The 25300-nt window shown below is 51.6% G+C and overlaps 1 protein-coding gene across 1 annotated transcript; it reads left to right on the top strand.

The window, feature by feature from the left end:
* Positions 1–531: 531 nt before the first annotated feature.
* On the top strand, positions 532–24173 carry VPS35L (VPS35 endosomal protein sorting factor like). Its single transcript, XM_078867114.1, has 31 exons — positions 532–585; positions 2164–2263; positions 2776–2991; positions 3863–3979; positions 4741–4771; positions 5044–5120; positions 5762–5890; positions 6184–6268; positions 7055–7129; positions 7948–8044; positions 8203–8250; positions 8778–8871; positions 9411–9488; positions 10303–10425; positions 10543–10589; positions 10777–10888; positions 11841–11957; positions 12925–12978; positions 13647–13727; positions 14161–14223; positions 14720–14805; positions 14939–15019; positions 15424–15487; positions 15988–16086; positions 16433–16510; positions 18389–18503; positions 18955–19094; positions 19853–20018; positions 20807–20925; positions 22229–22375; positions 22870–24173. The coding sequence occupies exons 1-31, from the start codon at positions 569–571 to the stop codon at positions 22966–22968; spliced, it is 2955 nt and encodes a 984-aa protein (XP_078723240.1). The 5' UTR covers positions 532–568; the 3' UTR covers positions 22969–24173.
* The last annotated feature ends 1127 nt before the right edge of the window (positions 24174–25300 follow it).

Here is a 25300-nt window from a genome sequence, read left to right as displayed (position 1 = left end):
CGCTCCTCCGCCCTCCGTTGTTGTTGGAGGGCGACTGCCTCCAACTGCCCAGTAGCGTCCTTCACGAGCCTCCTCCACTGAGGCCGATCTTGACACCGCTGGTACCAGTCATCGGCAAGTCCACTCAGCTCCACGTCCTCCTGTACCACATCACTCCATCTCTTCTCTAGCCCGTGCCGCGCCCGTTTAGCCCCCTCGATCCGGCCGAACAAAAGCTGTTTAGGCATGCGGTGGCTGGGCATGCGGGCTACATGACCCAGCCAACGCAGCCTTGCCTGCCGGAGGAGCTCACGCGTACACACACGCACACACACGCACACACACGCACGCACACACGCACACACACGCACACACGCGTACACACACGCACACACACGCACACACGCACACACACGCACGCACACACGCACACACACACGCACACAACCCCCGTAACGCGTTGCACGGGAATTCAAATTTTGGCGCCACCTGCTCTGACGTCACTGGGCCCCAACGGGAGGGGAGGGGAGGGGGTGCGCGGGGGGGGCATCACGTGACCGCGCCGCTCACGTGACCGCGGACAGCAGTCATGGCCGCCGTGCAGTGGTGAGTTGGAGGGGCTCCCCTCTCGCTTCCTCAGCTTGTTTTTGTGCGCCGTTGGCAGCTTTTTGTGACGAACGAACGAACGCTGACGAAGGTGAACGTTCAGAACAAAACGCTGAGAGTAAATTCAGGGAGGTCGCCTCCCTTCTTTCTCTCCTCCACCCCGTGGAGCCGTAAGCGACGGTGACGTTTTAAAGGGGCCGCGTATAACCACCACCACCACCACTTCCTCTCTCGCATCATCATCATCACTATTATTATTATACCGCTGTTGTTGTTATTATTATTGACGAGTATCTCGAAACGAATTCTAAACCTTTTTGTCGTGATTAACGTCAAGGCGCAAACTCGGGTTGTCAATAAAGTTCAAACAAATCCGGTCACGCGCGCCACCCCCGCTCGCAAACGTAACGACAACGCCGCCTTGCCGCGTTGTAAGGAGCGCCCACAGCAATTCGCTTTCATTAATACACGCGGGGTGTGGGAAGAAAGAGTGCGTGTTATAATTATAATAATATTGTGATAACGCGACCTGACGAGAGACGCGATTTGTAAGCTCGCGAGAAGCGCGGCGCTGGCTCGGAAGCAGTGCCCCCCCCCCCCCCCGTTGCATGACAGACCTCGAAGTGCTCCTCACGACTTCATCGTTATCATCGTCGTCGGCCGTGGTCAATCCACTGCTGGATGAAGGCCTCTTCCCCCCCCCTCCACCCCTCCACGCCCGTCGCCATCTGTCACGGTTCTGCGGTGCAATGATCCGCCCGTAATCCGTCCTCCCGATTAGCGCACGGTTGGCTACGTACGGTGCGAAAGACGCTCAACATTTACATCGCTCCGTCTCCTCTGTGGTCGTGCCCCTCGGACGGATTACTTTGCTTGGCTGCCACTCCTTCACTGTTCGTGCACCATAAACCGTCGTCCCTTCCATGGACGTGTCATCTCCATATGTATTAAGGGCAAAGTTGTGATGATGTGTGTCTGTTCAAAATGTTTAGCGTACTTCCCGACATGCAACAAACTTGAAATTTGCCATGTGGGTACTTTCCAGACTGTGCACCACGGCCACCATCGGTGACGATTATTTTAACCGCTGCTGGGCCTCCCCTAGGTCGACTCAGCCTCAAACGAGTAACTGCTGTGGTGTGTGAACATCGCCACTGGCGAGATAAAGGCGGCTGGGCGTGGTGGATCCAAATCCCGGGCGAAGCCGGGTAGTACAGCTAGTTTGTAATAAATGAGAAACTGATTGGAATTCACTTGGGGTGGTTTTATGCAACGTTGTACTGTGATGGAGCCCGCGCCTTTTGTGTTCAGCACTGGCCTTGCAAATAGTGGGGTCAGGTTTGGGGGTTGAGTTAAAGGATGTGTAACGGATGTAACCGGGGTTTTGCAGTTGCTGTGTTCTTTATAACGTTGAATGTTCGCTTTGCCCTGTCATTCACGGAGCGCGCCCGTAAAGGACCCAATTTCCTGAAACCGGTGCTGCATGCATTAATAGTTGTGGTGCTGCAGCAGCAACAGCAGCTATGGCCTTGACGTGACCTCGTATCTCTGTGACCTCGCGACCTCCGTGACCTGCAGGCACGCACGAAACCGTGACTACGCGCGGGAGCGCGAGCGCGCATGGCTGGAGGCGCTGCCCGTGGAGCCTGGCGAGTATCACCCGCTCAAGCCCATCACGGTGAGGCCCCACGTGGCTCCTGACCCAGAGCACCCAGGCTTCTCCCGGGTCTGGGCACAAGGGCCACAGTTGGGCCTCTCTTTAGCCCTGGCTCCTGCTGTACCTGTTTTGCCGCGTGCACACAAGCAAGGGAATCGTTTTTCGTGCCCCTCTGTTACAGACAGCAAATGCATTCAATATTTCGACCTTTAGTTAGAAAGAGTTGAAAAGCATTTAAAATCACTGCTCGGATCACTCTAGTTAACACAGTGAAACTCATGTTGGGCAGCCTGGAAAGCACAACTGCAAAAACTGTTTGTTTTTTGCCACATCTTCCAAGTGTTGAATGTATGTTAAACTTCTTTGGCACCTTATGAAGCCAACCATACTAATCAGAGTGTTGATAATGTCACGCCAAAATCAGCCTTAAATGTATTTGCTGGAAACTAAGGGTCAGAGTAATTTTAAACACCAAAGTCCAATTTACCAAGTCAATTGACTCTTCTTCCCCTGCCGTCCTCCCCTTGGGTCAGGTGACCGAGTCGAAGGGCAGAGCGGCAAAGGCTGGGGCACACAAGGGCAGCACGTCTTCGCTTTCCACGTCGGCGTCCACTCCATCGTCAGCGGCGCCCGCCGGGGCCGCTGTGCTGCTGGACCCGCTGATGTCCGCCCTGGAGGGCAGCGACCCCCTCACACAGATTGCCATGGCGTCCGCTGAGCCTTTGGGGGCAGTGGGGGACCCCAACAGGGTGAGATCCAAGCCGATAGCCGTAGAACATGGTGCAAGTCTGTCAGGCAACAAAACCCTTGATGGATATTCGATCGCATTGTGGCCCAGTAGCCGTGCACCGCTGAAATAAGGCCCTCTCCCATGTTGTGTTAGTTGTGGATTTGCTCTCCAACACACCGGTTTGCTGTACGTGACAAATTTTACTAATGGGCTGTCGGGTGGTTCTGGGTTTAACGAGATTTATATTTACGCGATCTTAACACAAACAAACCTATATTGTGGATGGTATTGGTCGCGAAAGCCTACGTGTTAAAAAGTAGGGGGGGGGGGGGGTTGTTTGACCATATTTTCCACACTGGTCAGGACCGTTCCAGATAATTGCCACTGATATGTAAAGCTGTTGATGGGAATTTAACTCAGGTGGCTGGGTTCATAGTGAATAATTCTAAGCACTGTGCAACTGCTCCATCACCACATGTTCAATTATGGGCCATATGACTTTTCGTTGCATTTTGTCATCATTGGTGTTTTAGCTTGGCTAGGGTTTTACTTGGAGGTGGCTGGGTTGCCCAGGGGCTGATACAGTCTTAGAGCATTGAGCTAATTCCACTGAGATTCTGGGTTTTGGAATCTGGGCATCCACCTGTGATTTAACAAGGGGCTCAAGTGAGTTGATGTATGAATGACTGCACGAAACAACCCAGAATATTTAGTTGAATATTTAACATTTGGTATTCACGCTTTCCCTATGGCGTAAGGCTATCATGAAGACACAATCCGTTGACTAAATCAATTATTTCTCAGAACGTAACTTTGCTCGACAACACTACCCTTCATGCTCAACGCTGCGCCGTGCTGTATCCGTGTTGCCACCCGCTGAGCGCTGGCAGGACGGGGAGCAGAGGAAGCGCGGCTCCAGCACGGGCTTGGGGAGCGACTTCCAGAACTGGGCCCAGAAGCGGCCTGAGATCCTGGCACGCTACACCACAGTCGAGAAGCTCTCCCTGGTACACATCCCTCGCCCCATCAACTCACCCAGGGGGAAACAGGGAGGAGAGGGAAGGAGACAGGAGCAGGGGTGAGAGAGACAGGTTTAGAGGGACTGGGACGGGGCTAAATGGGGAAATGTGGGAGCGTTATTTCATTGCCACACACTTTAACAATGGAGGTATTTACTAGGCACATAACGATCAATGCACCCCAGAGATTTGATGAATTGTAACTATTTTAAAATTGTGTTTGTTTTGTTTCTCCTTTGTTCTGTCTAATTTGCACATTTCATCGAGCAGGGCATTGCCCTTTTGTCAATCCACTGCTGGATGAAGGCGTCCCCATGCTGTGTTGATTGTGAAGCTTGTTTGACTAGACCCCTCACCACTGTGGTCAATGCAGTATGGTAAAGGGGGGGGGACCCAGGTCTGCTTCAGACAACGCTCGCCACTGATGTTAACTCTGGACAGGGATTAGGTTTAGATAGCTGGGCTCATAGTAAAGTGTGCTAACCACTGCATCACCACTCCATTATATTTGAATAGAATTTGCATCTGCGTCGTTTAAGCTATTTTAACAAATTTTTTAGCGATGCTTTAGCTATGTTTTATCATATTTAAAGGGCTTTGAGTCACCCTGGTGTGAAGGACGCCCATTTTTTAAAGATTATGTGCTTAAACTCATGAACAGTAAACATAAGAAACTGGTTTTAATTGATGAATCTACGTATTGACATATACCTAGTAGTTATGTGTGTGCTAATGTTGTGTCTTCACAGAGGCTTTCCATGGGCGCAGACAAGGATTCAGGTTAGTTTTGAGTGCATCGGTTAGTTGTTTAAGGCACATGTTCACGACGATCACGGAGCTTGGGCGACTCCAGGAAGAGTCTTAAGTAGCTCTGCCGAGAATTATGTGTCGTGCACCCACATCCTTGTGTGTGTGTGTGTAAAGCCTTTACGCGTGTGAGCTGCTGATTTGTGTGTATGTGAGATTCTGGTCCATGTGTGATGTTGGTGTGTGTGTGTGATGCTTTGTGCTTGTGCGTGTGTGCAAATGCTGTTGCATGCTCGTGCCCCTAGGGAGGCATGGTGGTGCGGGAGCTGCTGTTCCCGAGAAGGTGAGGAGCCGCCTGGAGGAGCTCGATGACCTGGAGGAGGTGAGGACTCACTGTGGCACCGTAAACACTGGCAACAAAACAACGGCAAGGCATATATACGTGCGTCAATGGAGAGGGGCAAACTGAGGACCCTGGCCAACCAGATAGTGGCACTACCCCTAATTATGCCTGATTAGCCAACCAGCCACTTGTAAGATCCCTATCTTTTACCCTAACCAACTCGCCACCAGTACTAGCCCTACCTCAATCAATCACTAATATCCCGACTCTTAACCATCACCATCGAACCACTCCAGAACTACTGAACATCTGTGAAAAAGAGCTTTATAGGTCATCAGATTCCCCTAGTATGAATACATATTCAGATTCTGATTAGCCAATCAGCTACGAGTACTTTCCCTCCCACTGACCATAGCACTAAACGCCTAGCAACCAGCAACTAGTACTATCCATTAACACTGACACCAACTTGCCAATCAACCACGAGTTCTATCCATTACTTCTAGCACGAGCCCTCCCATTGACCCAACTCGTTCCCTAACCCCACCTCCGGCTCTATTTCAAACTTTTTGTTCGCTTTTCAGTTTTGCTCGTCATCATGGCCCCATGGCTGATGACGGCAGTGACGGTGCTGACGACGATGATGACGACGCCGGTGTCGATGTTTTGGCGGCGCGCAGGGGTCACAGAGGGAGATGCTGAACCTGAGCACGCAGGAATACGTGGGCCGCGTGGAGGAGCAGGGCCAGGCCCTTCGCGAGGCCTGGGCCACTGACCAGAAGGTTAAGGCCCTGAAGATCGTCATCCAGGTGAGGAGGCCATGATGATAGAAATACCTGAACAGTGGTTAGTTGATAAACATCCCGATGAAAGAGGCATTAACACACATATACAAGTTTACGTACGATGTTTTCCCCTCGGCAATGGTGGAGGCAAGGAATATAATCTTTGGAGGTGCAATTCTACAGCCGCACACACTCAATGTTCCCTGGTGGACCAGATCGACAAATGAGGCGGTTCTGGAAGAATTGTGAATAGAAAACACATTCCTATTCAAACCCGACTCTTGTCTCTTTCCGCCCTCAAACTCACCCTGTCCCAGTGCTCCAAACTCCTCTCCGACACGAGCGTCATCAGCTTCTACCCCAGCAAGTTCGTCCTCATCACGGACATCCTCGACACCTTCGGTGAGCCCCGTCCTCGCCCTCGTTACGACAACGAGAGTCCCCGTCCATTCTCAAAAGTGCCGCTAGTGTGTGTGTGTGTGAGTGGGGGAGTACTCTCACTTGTAGAACCCACCCAAAAACTTGTGCCTAGTGTCAATAGCGTCGTACAAATCTGTTCACTCACACACTCACCTACTGGGCTATGAGATGCACTGCCAACTTTTGATTTAGAGTACAGGGGGAAAACATTCATCTTATAATCCACAGAATAAGGAAGTTAAATGATCATGTTATTGATCCAAGAGAGTCTCACTGAGTCTTAAGACAGCAAACTCACCTGCTGGCAGTATGGTCATCTTTAGCTTCAGCTTGCTCCATCATGCCTCTTGTAAGCTGTGGGTGTCATCAGACCTGTGGTCAATTACTATTACAGCAGCAGCAATTACATTGTGATTGCAATTGATTACAAATTACACAATTACAATTATACTTGACGCTAGGTCTGGTCGTTGTTGACCTGTGGCGGACTGCAGGTTGGAAGACTGCGCAGCATTCATTCTTCCCCCGCACCTCCAATTAGGGGTGGTTGGCTACGTACGGTGCGAAAGAAGCTCAACATACATACAGCGTTGCTACAGGGAAAGCTTGTCGTCCTATACGAGCCAATCAAAGACGCTCGCACGGCGTGTTTGGAAAGCGTCCCAATCGTCGCTCACGAATACAGGGCATCTCCGCGTCCGACACTGCTGCTTAAAATCCGTATTCCATGGTGCTTTTTTGTACGCGCGCGCGTGTGTCTCGTCGCAGGCCGCCTGGTGCACGACCGCATTTGGGCCATGTGCAACGAGGGTCGACCGCCAGGTGCCCCTGCCCTCTCCCCAGGTGAGACGAGCTAGCTCCGTCGGTCCTCGGCATTTTAAAATCGTGTCCTCTCGTGCGGCATCGGTCCACGTGAGAGCCGGCGGTAGTGGTCGTTTACGATTTTTATATCTCACGGTTTCAGAGCACAGGCCCAAAGGACTTCTACACATCAAGCTGCCAGCAAGAAACAGGGCTGCTGACGTTGTAATAGATGCGATTTGAGATCTTTCTTGAATTGAGGAAGGGTTACGAGAACTTTGGGAAAGTTTGATGATGGCAGGGAATTACCAGGGTGGAGCTGTGCGAGGGAAGAAGCCGAAGGAGAAGTGTCGTGACCTGCAATGTGCTGGTTGAACATCGTATGGACGAGACGGAAACAGTCTGGTAGACCGAGTCCTCACCATGGCACGACGAATCAACGTAACCATAGTAGTAGCGATAGAGGAGTGATAAAATACTAAACTATTGGTCTATGTTTTAGTTTACCAGGTAAGGCCCACTGAGCTATACAGCTCTTTTTCAGAAGCGACTTGGCTACAAATGATAGCCCAATGAAGTGGCTTATCATGTGGAAATGGAGAGCAGCCAATTACTCTAAATGCATGTTGATTCTAAATGTCGAGGGAAAAACTGGAGGACGCGGAGAACAATCCACGCGACCACGGGGAGAGAGACATGCAGACTCCAAATATACAGCAGGCGTCAGGGTCAGGATCTAACGCACGACCTCCTGTACACCAGGCGAGGTAGTTAACATAAAGAGGCGACTGGCTGCCGGTGAGCGAGTGTCTGGAGTGAACCGTGCGGTCTTTCCCCGCGTGTGCTGTGGCGTTGGGTAGACTCCATACGCCCGGAGTTGGTCCCGGACTCCGCACGTGAGACCTGCCTCAACTGGTTCTACAAGGTTGCCTCCATCCGCGAGCTGGTGCCGCGGCTGTATCCTTCACGACGAAATGCGGCGCACGGAAAATCTGCCTTTCTCTCCCTCCACCTTGCCCCGAGTAATTGTCGTCGACGGCGAACGCGCGCGTAACGCAACCACACGCACGTCTACATTGTCGACCGTGATCCCTGACCCCCTGACCGCACCACAGCTACGTGGAAGCGGCCATACTGAGGTGCAGCCGCTTCGTCAAAACGAGGTAATCGGCTGCGTGGCTGCGCGATGCAGGGCTGCGGGCGCGCGCCCTGCGCCACGTGTTTACGTGTACTCGGGGTGGCCAAAGGCGTTTGGTTGTCTTAACTTCGTGCTGTGTTGTCCCCTGTAATCGAGTTGCTGTGCCTTGCGACGTACACCACGTGAGTTTCAGGACTCGCTTCTTTAGAACTGCTTTTATGTTTAGATTGCTGTCCTTCGCCGCACCTCCGATTAGCACGGTTGGCTACGTACGGTACGAAAGAAGTTCAACATAAACACTTACATACCGGTGTCCCGCATGTCACTGGCATCCTGCGTGTTTACGCAACATGCCATGCGATCACGTCACGCCTTCTGTGTTCACGTCTCCGCGTTCACGTCGTATCACGTGTGTTTTCGTCGTACGCTTCCACGTGCTCACGTCGCCGCTCGTGTTCACGTTGTGCCTTGTGCGTTCACGTCATGCTCCCCGTGCTGACGTAATCTGCGAGCGTTCACATCGTATCCCGTGCGTTCTTGCCGTGCGTGCAGTGGTTTCGAGGAGGTGCTCCCACGGCTGGCGGCCATGCTGCGCGGCGTGGGCGACCCTCTCGTCGCCATGTTTGCGCGCGCGTACATTTGCCGGGTGAGCCACTCGGCCTGCACCTGGACTCCTACCCCTGTACCCCCGCAGCTCCCCCCACCTCGGGAGCACTGAGACAGTGACATCAGAGCCATAGACGGAGGTGGCAGCAGAGGGGTTCTATTAGGCTCGTAATGATTTTTACCCTCCCTGTGATTCGATGAATTGTCACGATTAGTGACCGCGAGTCCTTTCAGGAATCGAAAAATTTTTGTTCCACGTGTTTACACCCCATTTGTATTCCTTGTTTTTTTTCCCATCTCGTTTGTATTATTTTTTCCCCGCTCCGTTAGCCTAAGCTTAAAATTAGAAATCACTTCGCGTGTCATTTGGACGATTCTCAAATAGTTGATATCCGACGTTCACGATTTCATGCACGCATCAGCGTCAGGATCAATTTGAATCACCGCATCGACGCATCGTCGCAAACCTACTCCCTCGACACTTCACACGGTGACCTTTGTTACTGCAAGCTGACGACTCGCTTCGAACCGCTGTGGTGCTCTTACCGCCGCGTTGTGGTGGCCTGTGCTGTGGCGCAGGTGGGCGTGGAGGGGGCGCCTCACCGACGCGAGCTGCTCACTTGCAACTTCTTCGACTTCCTGCTCACCTTCAAGCAGGTGTGAGGGTGCGAGCGGCCGTGGCATCTGCGAGCCGGCGGCCGCCACTGGCTGGAGAGTTGTGGTCATGAGCTTTGGTAAAAAGTGCTGAGGTGATACCGTTGATATCCTGGGATCCAATGAATGGGTTCTCAAGTGAAGTAAGTTGATGGTCTCTCAGCCCTGTCACAAGTGATGGCCCAAATACAATCCATTGTATTCAATTTGATATTGCACTTAATTTGGTTCAATTCCTGCTCCCGATTATCACAATTCTGGTCATGTACCACAGTGGAGGTTAAAGTATTGCCCCCTACTGTGTACGTCGGAGGTCATTTGCCGGTGTCTCAGAAGTAGCTCTGTTCAGTCTGAGTCTGCGGGCCATAAATTAACATGGGGTTGCTCTGCTATACAAGAGTTCTAAATTGATTGTGCGTCTCATAAAATGACACTACTAGCGGGATCACATTTTGTGAGGAAATTTTTTGAAGACAACATTATCGTCACGTTAAATGTGTCTAAAATAACGTTTAAATATTACGTTGAAGCATGTGAGCTAATGCTCAGGCCCTGTTTTCTTCTTTCCGTACACTCTTACTGGCATGCTCACTCGCTTGCTCTCACCTACGTACATATGCTCTACACACTTGCACGCTCACACACTCACACACTCACACGCATACGTTCATACACACACACACACCCTCGGATGCTCATGTACATACATACACGCTCACGCACATTTGCATACACGTACACACACGCGTGTGCACACGCACCCCCATGCACACTCAACCACACGCTCACTTCCTGTCGCACCCCTGTCTCTTTACAGCTGCAAAGTAACAGCGTACAGAACCTCCTGGCCACGCAGGGCCTGGACATGCCCATGTACCTCACCCTGTACTCACCTGCCGTCGACTGGGTGCTGCAGTGCCTGGCCTACCGAGCGCCAGAGGTCAGTGGGCCGACCTCTACCTTGGGTCACACCGCCAGGGTCACGCTGGGTCACCATTGGGCAGGGGGTGTGCGACTTGTTTGGTTGACGGGGTGTTGTTCTATTTATCGCCCTCAGACTGTGCTCGTGGAGATGATGGAGAGATGCAGAAAAGTTGGAAACAGGTCATGACCCCTCCCCCCCGATTGCTCTAATTGATCGTTGTCCGTTGATATTGCGTTGCACTTATTGATCGTCAGCTCAGTAAGTGTCCTGCTGCGTGAACTGTACCGGAAGCTTAACTGCGGCGTTCATTTCGCACGCCCCTCCTTCCTTTTCCCATTCCCACAATCCCCCTCTTGTTGCGAGCAGTGGGCTGCTGCTCAACTCCATCATGTCGGCGTTCCGAGCAGAGTTCATCGCCGCTCGCACGACCGCCCTCATCCCCATGATCAAGGAATGCGACGATTCTGGCTTCCCTAAGGTGCCCCACCGCACCCTCCCCTGATTCCCGACAACCCTACTGAATCCACCGCCCCGGCACCGTCCAATCTGCACATATTTATGTAGTATGTACGTTGAATTTATTTCGCATCGTACATAGCCAACTGTGCTAATGGGAGGTGCACACAGACACAGCATTGTGACAATATACTTGATGTAACCCGGATAGCTTCGTCATCGTCGTCATCATCATCAGCACCATCTCTTGGTCCATAACAGAAAAAGGCGCAGCCCTGCAATTGCTCGTTCACGCCACTGCTGGCAGAAAGGCTTCCTCTAGAGGGAGTACCAGAGAGCTCCTAAAGAGAGAGGAAATGTTTAACCTCCACTCCCACCCTCGCCAGACCTATTGAAAGAGGGTACGAGTACCCGCACTTTACCCCAGGAAATATCCCCCTTGAGTGCTAAGCAATTGGAGACATCCGTCGCAGGGACACAACTGCAGTATATCTATACCTAGGGCAGTTATTGACGGTGGACCGGGATCGAAATGATAGATAAACAAGCGGACAAAAGCAGTTTTGAGTGTTGTTTGGGAGCTTGCTTGACAACACTGAGGCAGCGCGGTCAGGATATGATTGTGTTATGGCTTCCCACGCATAGCCCTTTTCCACTGTGCAACCGAGCCGCGCCCGAGCCGTTCCGAGCCGGCCCAACGCGGTCCAGCAAGCTCCAGAACGCAAGCGCTTGCCGCTGACGTCACGCAAAAATGAACGGGGGTCGATTAACCCCCTCTCTCGCGGCCCTGCTGGGTCCTGAGCCAGATTCAGATTTGAGGCCATCGTATGTCTTTTGGTCCTGGCTCGGATCTGCAAAATCGCGAGAGGAACCGGTTGGGGGAGGGGGTGGGGCGGGAGGGTAAGGGGGTGGTGGGTGGAGGGGAGGAGGGGGTTATGCGTGTTCCCTTGCTGCTCGTGTTGGGTGGGTGGCAGCATCTTCTGTTCCGGTCGTTGGGGCGAAGCCTGGCGTCAGCCGACCCCCCCGAGTCGGACCGCCTGCACGTGCTCAACGAGGCGTGGAAAGTGATCACGAAGCTGCGCAGCCCCCAGGTTCGACGCTCGCGTGGCACTGACACGCTTGTGTGTTGAGGAAATTTGCAACGTTATGATGATGATGATTTTAAAGGGTGTGTTATCGTTGCACAGGTTTCAGCCGTTGTGCTGTTGAGGTCTGTGATGTGTTTTTGGGTTGACACCGAGTCATGTTTGAAATTTTCCTGCCAGAGTATTTGGCTGCTATAAATATCGATGAGATAAGCCACTTTGTTGGGCTACCATTTATTGGCAGGTCGCTTCTGAAAACAAGCTATATTGCTCAGCGGGCCTGATCGGGTTAAATAATAAAAAAAAATAGCGTGAGTGAGGAATGATGGTGGCCTACACCCCCATCGAATGTAGCCATCTGTGAGCTGCCTTCTATGACCTCTTGTCCCTGGTGTTGGCTAAATATTGACCTTATTACGTGACTTTAATGCGCGAGTGAATCATGACGATATTAAAAACATGGGAAGGAGTGATTTGAGGGCATGCGTCAGATGAGCTCACGAACAACAATGGGTTCATGTGATGCCTGCAGCCACTAGGGGCGCTGCATTCACCACATGGTTAATGAAGAAATCGATCTTGAATGGAATTGTCCCCAATCAGTGACAGCTCATAGAATCGTGAAGGGGCTGTAGCATTATATACCCATTCACAACATTATCTTAACGTAAGAAAACTTTTATTTTACCAGGTAAGGCCCACTGACCTACTTAGTTTTTATTTCTAGAAGTAACCTGGCCTCAAAAGATCACTCAACAAAGTGGCTTGTTGTGTGGAAATGTATTGACATTGCTGTAATTATACAAGTTGAATGGCAACGTCCGCCGTGAAATCCAATTCGAAATGCCGTCGTGGTCTATGAAATTCTGCGATCCACATCGTTGACCTGTGCTGCCCCAAACCACCCCCCCCCCCCCACCTGCCACCATCCCCCCCGCACCCCCCACTCCCCCTCACCACGATGCGCTCGCAGGATTACATCGGTTGCGCCGAGGCGTGGATGGAATACACCTGCCGTCACTTCACGGTGCGTTCCCTCTCCACGCACACCACCGCACGTGTCACTGCGGTGCCTCGCAGTTCACCGGGCTGCATTCACTCCTGCGTGCGTTGTGTGCATTTGCATGTGTGGCGTGTTTTACTGGTGGAGCGGTCACGCAGTGGTTTAGCGCGCTGCGCTATGAACCCGGTGACCTGGGTTCGATTCCCGCTCACGGCCAAGATTGGTGAAGAATATCCTAACCAGTAGACTGATGGCCTTAATCTAAGTTGTCTTGCGGTTGTTGTTGTTTGACTTGCATCCAACTGAGATTTTTGCACACGGCGTTGGTGTACGGTGCTTTTTCTACAATATTTTGCTGTCTTTTCTTGAATTTTCTGTTTGCACTTAGTCACATATTCACTTTACGATGTTTTCTTGTTCATGTTTGTTTTTTGTTTGTTGCGGTTGCACCCGATTCAAGAGTCGAATGGCTCACAGGGCTATACCAAATACATGAACCTGATGTTCTGTGCCTCCCCTTTGTCGACTCGGCCTTAAACGAGTACCTGGTGCGATGTGTTAACATCACCAGGCGTGGCACTGGCCACACATCCCCTCTCATGTGCCATGCTGGCCTTCATAGATGCCCGCCAACAGCACTCGCACCAGCAGTCTGTACAAGTTTACGGAGGATCTTTGTCTTTGTTCCTCAGCAACGCGAAGTTAACACCGTTTTGGCCGACATTATCAAGCACATGACTCCTGACCGCGCGTTTGAGGAGGCTTACCCACAGGTAATGCGTGCAGGCGCGCACTCCCCGCACCCCGCACACCCCGCAAATAATCATCGGACAACAAAAAAAATTCCATCAGCCGCCGATCACTACTGGCCGGTGGTGACTTCTCCGCCGACCGGCAGTGACGTCTCCGCAGGCCGGTGGAGCCGTCATCACCGGCCGAAGCTGATGAGGTCCTTCACTGGCCCATGGTCTGTAACTCCCTTCCCCCAGCCACATGTGCTTTTGACTCCCCTGCCCCTATTCAACTGCAGTCTGAAAACCATCATCGTTTCCTCCGCCTATGCCTCTGTCAAAAAAGGCATATTTTTTTCAACGCGGCGCTCGGATTTGGACACCGGCTATATCCTTAGTTTTATTGTATTGAGGAATTGAAACTGGTTCGATTGAAGACTGCATGAGGGTTAACTCCGCGTGTCTCATGTTGCAGTTGCAGTCCATCGTGTCCAGGGTCTTGAAATATTTCCAGGACTTCTCCACGCTGTTCGCCATGGTGAGTGAGTGCGCGGCGTCCTCCAGCGGCATCAGCCGCCCAGGTCGGTGAAACGGAGAGGGACTCTTTTTGACCAAAATGTCCCCCTCATTCAGAATCAAAAGCCAGTTCGGCAAAGACCAGGTCACCGATGTTATAGGCCACCCTACCTTGAAGGTAAAGGCGCAGGCCTGCAATTATTTGCTCACGCCACTGCTGGCATGAGGGCCTCCACAAGAACGAGCATTAGAGATCGTCTAGAGAGTATTTTGGCCTACTCTTCCATTTTGCGCCAAGACATCTTGGAAGAGGAGGGAGTACCCACACTTTACCCTACCAACCACACACGTGACCTGCTGCTGATCGACTCACTCCGGTGTATACAATATAAGAGCTTTTAGTTTTCTTAGAGTCTTCTTCAGCATCTCACCGAGCTGTTGGCAAGGAAACGGGAGCTGCCTTACAATGGTTAGTAGCAAAGATTCCTTTTCTGACTGCTTCCCTGCTTCATCCCCAGGACAAGTTTCTGCCATTTCTGGACATGTTCCAAAAGGAGCTCGTCAAGGTGGAGGTGTGCAAGACGGTAACGGAGGCCTTTATCAAGTGAGTAGCTTCAAGGCCTACTCACCCCTCCCTGTGTCTATTTACCCCTCGTTCAGTCGACTCAAGCCCAGGACAGTGTCGGATGTAACCGAGCTTGTGTTGTGTTGCGATGTGATGCTTCGGCAATGCACAGGCAGCAGCGGGAGGAGACGCGGGACCCCGTGATCGTGAATGCCTTGATGAGCGTGTGCAAGACCATGCACGACTCCGTCAAGTAAGCACCCCACACGTACCTCCTCGTCGTGCCATTGTCACCTTCACCGAAGCCTGCTCCCATTTGGAGCCGAGAGCACGGTGTCCAGGGTGCCGCGGTTACTCGTGAACCTCATCATCGTCAGCAAACGTCGTCGTCATCAACAGGTGGTCATCGGTTGCTACCGCAGGTCGAGGCTCTTGTCTCTTCTACCGCAACTGTTCGGTTGTCGTGGGATCATTCGGCATCATCCAGAATTAACGCGAGCGGGAGGATGAGGACAAACAGTTGAACTACTTCTGACACCGCCTGGGATCGCCGGTTTCCCGTGTACGCGACGGCCGTGGTGGTTGTGGTACGCTTCGGCTGACCGACGCTGGCACTCCTCCGCACATGACGAGGTGGTCTCTGGTCTCTCTTTGCAGCGCGCTCTCCCTGGATGATGAGAGGAGAGTCATCTCAGCGCTCACCTGTGGCTTCATCCGCATGGTTGGCACCACACCCACTCGCTCCTACGGTCGACCATGTGCTGTTCTTTACTAATTCGCTTATCGAGGATAGCCGAGCCACTCCTTGTGTGATGTCGCACGCAGTGCTCAATCACTGGCAAATTAAAAAGGGCAATTTTATTTAAATTTCTTAAGCGTAATTTTAGTCGTGTCATGTCATATGGCGCATGTTAGGAACTCTTGACGAACGTGCATTGTGGAACGGCTCGCACAAGCAGATATCCCAACTACCACTGAGATCCGTTCAAGTTACCTTTTTTATCGACTCTTTAGGAACGCCCATTCTTACACGCACTGCAAACAATACGGTTAATTCTCAGAACTGGAATTTAGCCGTAATAAATTAAAAACTTTAATTGTGTGGGATGGTCTGTTACGTTGTCATTGGTGACTGGGCTGAGACCATCAAGTTCCTTTACTCGAGAACCTGCTAAGACCTTTGAGCCACACGATCGCCTCTTGCTGTTTGTTGTGATATAGATCTCATTTGGCCGGGACTTCGAGCAGCAGCTGAGCTTCTACGTGGAGGCGCGTGCCACCTTCACCAACCTGGAGCCAGTGCTCGTTGCGCTCATGCATGTGAGGACCCAGTCACCCCTGCTGACCTCGCAAGCCTGTCGGCCTTTCTCTCCACATGCTATGCTCCTGTGTGTGTATGTGTAAGGGTCTGAGAGTGTATGTGTCCGCGTGTTTGGCTGGATGTGCGAGTATGTGTGTGTTGTGTCTCTTTGGACGTGTATTTACACATGCGTATGATGTGTGTGTGTGCGTGTATATGTATGTGCGTGGCCTGGCACAAGCGCCGTGGTGACATCGCCACAACACTTGGTGACGATTGCCGGTTGTTGTATGTGCGTGTGTGTATGATTGTGCCGGACCCTGTGGCCACACCGAGTCTGCCAGCCGCTGTCCGTTGTTTCGGCAGAGTGTGAACCGCCTGGCCATGGAGACGTGCCGCCTGGTGCGGGGAAACCACACGCGCAAAACGGCGGCGTTCGTGCGGGTGAGGGTCCCCCACAATCAACCACAGGGTTAAAGCCTCCGCAAACTAAACAATGTGCCCCTCCAGTCTCTAGTTGTCTTAATCACCCTCCTCGCCCCTTCGGGGTAAATCCAGATTTATGGTTCCATCCCTACTTTGGTTGTATCTCTATTTTCCTATCTCAAGTTTCGTTCGTTGGTCGGCGGTCGTTCCGAGCGATCAACATGAAACGCCAGACAGAAACGCGCCATGATATTAAGTTTTTTCTTTTTACCAATTTTTGTCACCTTGCGCCATGATCCTCATGTCACGAGGCGAAATGTCCTTTGTAACTCTCCAAGTGCAGTGCATTACCCTGTGTGAGAGAGAGCAGCCTGCGGAAGGAGAACTACATTACTAGGGAGTTCACTTTCATTTGTCGCTTTTTACAGACACAAAAATCCATCGTATAACAGTCAAAACATATATTTTTTTCATTGTGAGAGATGAAATTTAACCCAATTTAGTGAAAAAAACGACAGCTTTTATGTTTTTTGTGTGCATTCATTGATGACCAGGCTGAGACCATGAACACCTGCGATTAGTTGGCTACATATGGTGTGAAAGAAATTCAATATACATAAACTCACTACACTTGAAAACCCAGTTAATCACGGGCGGCTGAAATCCAGAGTCAAACCCCAGCTTCTCTGGGGGTGGCGGCTCGGTGCCTCTGACCCCAGAACTACCTGGTTACACTATGGGAACCTCATTTGCCAGTAAAAAATATGATAATTGGTTCTTTACCCTTCTATCTGGCAACAAAACTGACACCTTTTTACAAGGAATCATGTTTGCATAGACCGCAATACCTGCAGTCATAATACAAACAAAAGAACATAACTCTGATAATGTGCACTGTCCTTAAAGTTGATTGATCCACACCTGAGACAGCTTTCCTTAGAGCCTAGTCTCATATGGGTTGGACCAGATGACGCCAAAAGGCGCACAACTCAAAGACAATGCACCATCAGAGTATGAGAGCTCGGGGCAAGCATCTACACTATGGGAACCTCATTTGCCAGTAAAAAATATGATAATTGGTTCTTTACCAGATGACGCCAAAAGGCGCACAACGCCTTTTGGCGTCATCTGGTCCAACCCATATGAGACTAGGCTCTAAGGAAAGCTGTCTCGGGTGTGGATCAATCAACTTTAAGGACAGTGCACATTATCAGAGTTATGTTCTTTTGTTTGTATTATGACTGCAGGTATTGCGGTCTATGCAAACATGACTCCTTGTAAAAAGGTGTCAGTTTTGTTGCCAGATAGAAGGGTAAAGAACCAATTATCCTACCTGGTTACGTCCCAAGTTGGCAGGGAGGAAGTTGGAACCGGCTGCCATCGCGAGCGCAATGTTTTCCAGAATCCCGGCCTCGGATGCGGTCGGCGAGGACGGTTTAAACGGGACGGGGACGCGACGAGCCGCTTATTCTAACGGCCCGTGCAGCACCTCGTTGCGATTGGCCGGAGCGGGGCCGCCTGAACCGCGTCCACGGTCGAGTAATGAACTCTCCCATGGCATCTATTAGCGGGTTTGGCTTATAGTGCCGGCCGTGGGCCCTAACATGATAATTATGATATCCATGCATTGAGCATAATGAGCTGAAAAGAAACAAAGAAGGTGTAAATCGAAGGGCTATGGAGATTGCATTGGGCAGAAGAAGTAGTCGAGGCAGATGAGGGTCAGATGTAAGGATATGGTGACTCGAGAAGAGGGCGCGTACTAGAAGGGTATTGAGGAAGAAAAGTTCGTCGGCCGATAACCCCCATGCCTCAATGGGACCTCTTTGTCTTCAAAGAAGAGAATGAAATGCGATGTTCTGACGCTGTTGCTGCTGGCGCTGTGGGTGTGTGCAGGCATGCGCCGCCTACTGCTTCATCACGATCCCGTCGCTAACCAGCGTGTTCGCGCAGCTCAACCTCTACCTGCTGTCGGGACAGGTGGCGCTCGCCAATCAGTGCCTCTCGCAAGGTGGGCACCAGCGCCATTTTGTGTACACATATATGTTGAACTTCTTTCACCTTGCTCGCCGCCCTGCCTCCTCACCCCTTCCCAGAAGTCGCAATCGGGTACCCGATACCCGTACCCTACCCGATACCCGGCTACCCGTACCCGGCCGGGTACGGGTACCCATTTGAGACCCTGGTGCGGCCGGGTATGGGTACGGGTAAGGAATCAAAACCCGTTTGCGACCTCTATCCCTTCCCCAATTGTCCTCTCCAATCGCATTTGTCTCATGTCGTTTTGTTTATTTTTTTAAAATTGACATCCGTTAGAGCTTCCAAAAATTCTGCACGTGCGCGCGTTGGTCTGCGGGTGCTCACACGTGTGTGCGTGGTTTGCATGTTCACGCGTGTGCTTTATGCACGTGTTGGCGCGTGCGTGCGTGCGCGCGTGTTGGCACGCGTGCGTGCGCGTGCAGCGGACGGGTTTTTCAAGGCGGCGATCGCGCTGCTGGTGGAGGTGCCGCGCTCGGTGATGGTGGACGGGAAGGCACGCCCCACGGAGCCCATGCTGCTCGAGTTCCTCTCCTCCTTCCTGTCCACGCTGCTCGTCGTGCCCGTGAGAGACTACGGCCCGTCACTCTCGCTCTGCATCTTCCTCGGTGTGCGTGTGTCAGTGGGGACTCAGATTCCCGCTCACAGCCAACACTGGCGACGGTTATCTAAACCGGTCATGGGCCTCCCCTAGGTCGACTCAGCCTCAATTGAGTACCTGGTACGATGTCTAAATGTCGCCACTGTGGAGACAAAGGCGGCCGGGCGTGGTGTTGGCCACGCCACCCCCTCGTGTGCCGTTCCGGCCTTCATAGGTGCTCGCTCACAGCACTCGCCCCAACAGTCTGTTAAGGCTATTCGCTGGATTTTTGTTTTGTGGGGACCAGTGATGGAGCGGTTAGCGCACCGCTCTACAAATGCTCTACAAACGCGGTGAAGGGAGTTTGCTTCCCGATCACAGTCAACATCGCTGTCGAGTGAAATCTGAACCGGGCCTGGCTCCTTCTCCAGTACCTGTCGTGGTGTGCAAACATGTGCATCGGGAAGACAAATGCAGACATGCGTGTGTTGATCTCTCTTGGAGCATGATGGCAGGCCCCTTTATGGGGCATAACGGCTGGCAAAGTTTAGTTAACATTTTGAGTTTATGGGTAGAGGGTGGTCATTGCATCTTCAGCTAGCCTTTTCCTTTATCGTGTTGCTCACCACATCACCCCTTTGTGCACCATGCCTGCCTTAATAGGTGCTCATCAACAGCACTTGCCCCCACAGTGTACAAGGGTACACGTGCCGTCTTTGCCTGTGCGTGTGCGTGCTCTTCAGGATCACCCCGAGCACAGCGTACTGTACCTGGTTCGGGGGCTGCTCAACGTGCTGCAGGACTACACCTGGGAGGAGGGCAGCGATGGGCGCGCACGTGCCTACCTCTCCGTCATGCACCTGCTGGCCGCCGCCAGCCAGGAGACATACCTGTACTCCATCAGCAAGGGTGCCTGCCAGCACCCACACAACAACACCTGCCTGCCCCTCTCCAGGCTAGGTGGCACGTTGAGGAGGGGTCATGCACAGTGGTGGAGGCTCCGCTGGCAGGAGGTTACGAGACGGGCCCACGTGCAATGGTTTTAATTGACCAGAGTGACTGGCCGGCAGATACGTACTCACCCACTGTGCTAGCTCTCTGTGTTTTAGCCCCCTCCCACCACCCGATGCCCTGTTCGTTGTTGTCAGCGTGACTCCTCTGCCTGCCACTGTTGATGCAACCACTTCAGCGTCTTTCATTATCCCCCTTCTCAAACGCCAGCATTGACACCGCCGGTAGGCGCGCAGCGATTTACTCCCACAGCGATTTGATCGGTTGTCATCATAAATGGTTGCGATGGAAGGATCAATTTGATGTTGTTTACTGTGAGCATATGAATTGATTTGAATCAGTGAATCAATGCGTAATTACATGCCCTAGGACTGCTACTCGCCGTCAGCTCCAGGTCCACACATCTCACGTCTGCCCATCTCCCAAGCCTGTGTCTAGCACATACAAAAACAAAGATCCCTCATATAGCCTGCATAGACTGTTGGGACAAGTGCTGTTAGCGAGCACCGACAAAGGCCAGCACGACACACAATAGGGTGACGTGTGGCTGGTTACCACACCCGGCCACCTTTTGTCTCCCCCGTGCGAATGTTTACACGCACGTACGCCCACGCACGCACGCTCCACCTCCATGCTCCTGGCCACCTCGGGTGATGTTATAGCATTCCCTGTGTTTGCAATGGCAGTGGATTCGAATGACAGCCTCTATGGGAGCGACCCCAAGTTCCTGGGGGAGGTGGACCGGCTCTGTGAGACGATCCTGGGGCAGGTGTTGGACCAGCTGAAACTGCTGGGCAAGCAGGAGGTGAGTGGGATGTTTTATTTATTTTTAAATCCTTTATATTAAGTTCACTTGCTTGCTTGCTTGCGCGCTTACGACCGTGCAAATCTTTCGGTCGTTTTTTAACCCACTTCCCGTGATCCAATCGAGCTGACATTTTGCACACAGACTCGTTGTGCGTGACAATTAATTTTCGTGAAATTTTTTTCCAAAATTTTCCACTTTATAGGAAAAAAAAAATTCATATTTAAAATTTAAAATACCAATGTCATAAAAATGAAACTTTTACTCAAGAAAAACAGAAATTAATAATAAAATAAAACCGATGCCACGCATATAAAGGATTTATAGTGAAAAACTTTGTTTTTACGGGTTAATTTTTTCCCCTCAATATTTACCCAGGAAAGCGTCACTCGAGTCTCAAGACTGGGTGCCACGGTGGCGAGATGTTAACTACCTCGCCTGGTATACAGAAGATCTTGGGTTCAATCCCGACCCTTGACGCCTGTATATTTGGAGTTTGCATGTTCTCACCGTGGTTGCGTGGATTTTCTCCGGGTCCTCCGGTTTTTCCTTCCACCTTTAGAAACATGCGTTTAGAATATTCAGCTGCTATAAATTTCCACATGATAAGCCATTAAATTGAGGTCTCATTTTTGTTGCCAGGTCGCTTCTAAAACAGAGCTATATAGCTCAGTTGGCATTACCTGGTAAAATAAAAATAGTTTATTGGTTTATAGTTTGGGTTTTCAAGGGGGAACTGCTTGCTAAGGTTCGCAGTAGGGGGTAACTCATTTGTGTTTTCCCAATCGAGTAATTTGTCAAATTTGGAACAGTGTCGGCACACATGGCCTGCTATTTTTTCGGTATTTCACAATCTTTTCACGCCCACTGCGAAGCAGACTGAGTGCGTATTTATACGGTTCATACATGCGCCGCATTAACCAGGGCGATCGAGGGGCTCAAACCGCGAACCACTAACGGGGCCAGAGTTCAGTAATCAATGTAATTGTGTTCATACATGTGCGCATGTGTGTGTGCGGGGCAGTGTAGCGGTTAGCGTGCTGCGCTATGAACCCAGCGACCCGGGTCTGATTCCCGCTCACGGCTAACACCAGTGACGATTTCTGAACCGGTCCTGGGCCTCCCCTTGAGTACCTGGTGCGGTGTGTAAACATCGCCACTGGACAGACAAAGGCGGCCAGACGTGGTGCTAGCCACCCACCACCTCGTGTGCCGTTCCGGCTTTCAAAGGTGCTCGCTAACAGCACTTGCCCCAAAAAGTCTGTCGAGGCTACACGGGGGATCTTTGTGTTGTGCGCTGCAGCAATACAAGCGGCAGAGCGTGCTGGCGCTGGCGCTGCTGGATACGCTGCTGCTGCAGGCTGACCTGCGCAACAGCAAGCTCAATCAGCTGACCGTCAGCCTGTGGGGGCTGGCGCAGAAGCACGGCCAAGCCGACTCGCGTGCCCTGGTGAGTTTGGGCACGAACGGGAGGTGGGGGGTGGGATGGCAGGCGGTTGGTTGCTTAGAGATCCACGAACGTGCATTTGTTGGACAAATATGTATGTGTGTATGCGTGTTGAACTTCTTTCGCACCGTACGTAGCCAACCGTCCTAAATCGGAGATGCAGGAATGTTTGTCACGTTTGCCCGCTGTCGACCCTCCCCCCCTCCCATCGCTCCCTCCAGCAATTTGGTATATAACCACGATTTATGGGTCACGATTTCATTGAGGGATCTTTTGCTTTTTGTCCCCATTTGTCTCGTGTGCTTTTTTATTCGTCCTATAACTCTACATGCAGCAGGAGCAGCGGCAGTGCACAATTTGAGCATCATTTCCACGAATTATACGCGCACAATTTTTATCCCCGGCCAGCGACGACAAGCGACAGCCACGGTGACGGGCATGCCGTGCGTGCGCGTGTGTCCGTGCGCGTGTGTCCGTGCGCGTGTGTCCGTGCGCAGGCGAGGGTGCTGGAGCTGGTGCGGCGGCAGAGCGCGCGCCCCGAGTTGGCTCACTTTGCCGAGCTGGCGCTGCGGATGTCCCCGCAGGGCCGGCCTTGAGAGGGAACTGCCCAGCGCGACGCGTGGCGCTCCTCCGCTCCGCTCCGTGCACACCCCGCCTGCCCGCGCGCGGCTCGCCCTGTCGCCCATCGAGACGCTTGGAAATAGAAGTCGGGGGTTTGCTGGTTGGGCCGACGGGGCCCCCCCCCCCCTGAGGTCGTTGATCGAGATGCTTTTCTCACGACGCTGACGAGACGGATCATTCCCACGTCCACGCGTGCGCACTTTAATTCTTCCGCCGCTTGCCGGAGGCTGCGCTCCGAACATTTTCATTCCCGATCGCTGCAGCCCCCGCGGGGCGTTTTTGCGGAAGGAGGGAATTTAAGGCTGGGAGGTCCGTTCTGCGGAACTGGGTGGTTTCGCAGCGAAGCGGTTGGTTTTCCCCCGCGGGTCGATTCGTGGAGAGATGTGAGCGCAGTGCCCAGAGCCAGCCGTCCGTCCACCCTTTTGATTTAATTAAACCACAAGACTAATAACACCGGTGCACATCCACGTGAATAAAAACATGATTTATTCGTCGTTCCCTCAAGCGAGCAAGAACATTGTGCCATGAAAATAAACGGTCGCTTTTTATTCACAAACCATCTTATTAATCGTCTCGAGTGGCTTCACTGTCAGGATTAGAGCCAGGATTATAAGTCGGGCCTTAATTCTAACCCTGTTTAACCTCATCCTGGGTGGCTTGGTGTAGATGAGAGTTGTTGAGCTATTATTGCTATATCCATAATTGGTTTCAAAATGTATATATCGATTCCAAAGTCATGCAATTAGATAATCGAATCAAGTGCTATTTAGTAACATGCACCGACTGGCACGCGCTAACTGCACCCACATACACGGATATTTTTTTTGTCACATTTGATCATCACCAGCCGTGATCAAAGGCCTTCCAAAATTCACCTGTCACCTGCACAGGAGCCTACTTCATCACTCCATCTCCGCAGTAGGCGTCCTCTTGGATGCGTTCCGCTCCCTTGACTGCCACTCCGTGGTCATTCTCGACCATTGGACATCATCTCGCCAGTGACGTGTCCTGCCAAACGCCACTCATTAACAGGATGCCTCTTTAATGTGTTGTCGAATCCATGTGTGTTCCTCTCCATGCTTCTTTGCACACTTTAAGTTTTTTCCACCTTTTTTGATGTCTGTTTCTGATCCGTGTGATGGCAGCTAATCTACATTGATTAAAAACCTATATGATTTAGGCACGTTGCTTTTCCTTACCATGTCCAGTTTTCCAAGAGCACTGACCAACCCCCTTGTTTCCACCCCATTTAACAATTTTGATCGTTGACCCGATTCAATAGCGATCGTCGGTACACATTCCTCTATAATTTCCAATTGTCCCCCCCATCCCTCCCTCCCCGCCCATCCGAACAGATATCTCCAATTGTTTAACAAACCTGTTGTACCTGACCTGGGTTTTTTTTGCTCGTTGATCCTACCGTGCTCAACCTTAGACAACAGTTGAGTTTCTGTATCTGGTCTAAATGTAAAATGCGCAGCATGCACAGGGTTCAAGACAAAACAATCCCGTGAGCTATTCTTAAGTACTGCCGCTAATAAGGAGCCAGGGGAGATTTCCCCACCAATACATTCTACGGCGTGCTGCGATTTAGAAAATCCAGAGAGCAGTGAAAATTTAGATAACGGGAGGCCGACTCGATGCTTTTTTAAAATATAAATTCTAACCACTGTGCTATTTTGTATTGCACTTTAACAGTTGTGTGGGCAGTGAATGGAATGTGTACAGTAAGTGATCGAATGCCAGCAGCTGTAAAGTAGAGAAGATAATGCGCACCGCTCGTCGACAGGCTTTTGAGGATGCTGTTGGGGCAACTTCCAAGTTTGTGGTGGGCACTGGCATTGACCAGTAGAGGGGGTGCCAGGCAATCGTCACGTGGTCGGCCATAAGGTGCCATCTGGCTCATGGCAAGCCTGGTTTTCCACTTGTGGAGAGTGTTTGCAGGTGGGCCGTACGCTTGTGGATGACCTTTCTCAGAGAAGCTGCCAGGACCGTTGGGAAAAAAATGTAGACGAAGCCAAGGCTTCGGATTATTTTTTATACAAGTGAACGTTTTTATTTTTACCAGGTAGTATGGGTCCACTGAGCTATAATCTATTTTTCAGAAACAACCCGACTACAAATGATAGCTCAACGAAGTGGCTTATCACGTGGGAATGTTTCGTGGGCAAATACTGCAAGTACATGTATTTGGGATGCTGTGGTGCAGTGGTTAAGCAGACTCGACTTGCAATCCCGAAGTTGCCCGGTTCGACCCGACCTCGCGGCCCGACAGTTGAAACAATGGGCAGATTTATTTGGATCCCG

This window comes from Lampetra fluviatilis, chromosome 23 (genome assembly GCF_964198595.1).
Source record: "Lampetra fluviatilis chromosome 23, kcLamFluv1.1, whole genome shotgun sequence".
In the NCBI taxonomy this organism is placed as follows: Eukaryota; Metazoa; Chordata; class Hyperoartia; order Petromyzontiformes; family Petromyzontidae; genus Lampetra; species Lampetra fluviatilis.
The sequence above is the reverse complement of the archived record's forward strand: the minus strand, read 5'-3'. Positions and strand labels throughout refer to the sequence as shown.

Coding starts and splice junctions, on each gene's coding strand:
- VPS35L (XM_078867114.1), top strand. Junction 8,045..8,202: donor CGCGAGCTGGTGCCGCGGCT/GTATCCTTCACG, acceptor ACCGCACCACAG/CTACGTGGAAGCGGCCATAC. Junction 20,926..22,228: donor AACTGCTGGGCAAGCAGGAG/GTGAGTGGGATG, acceptor TGTGCGCTGCAG/CAATACAAGCGGCAGAGCGT.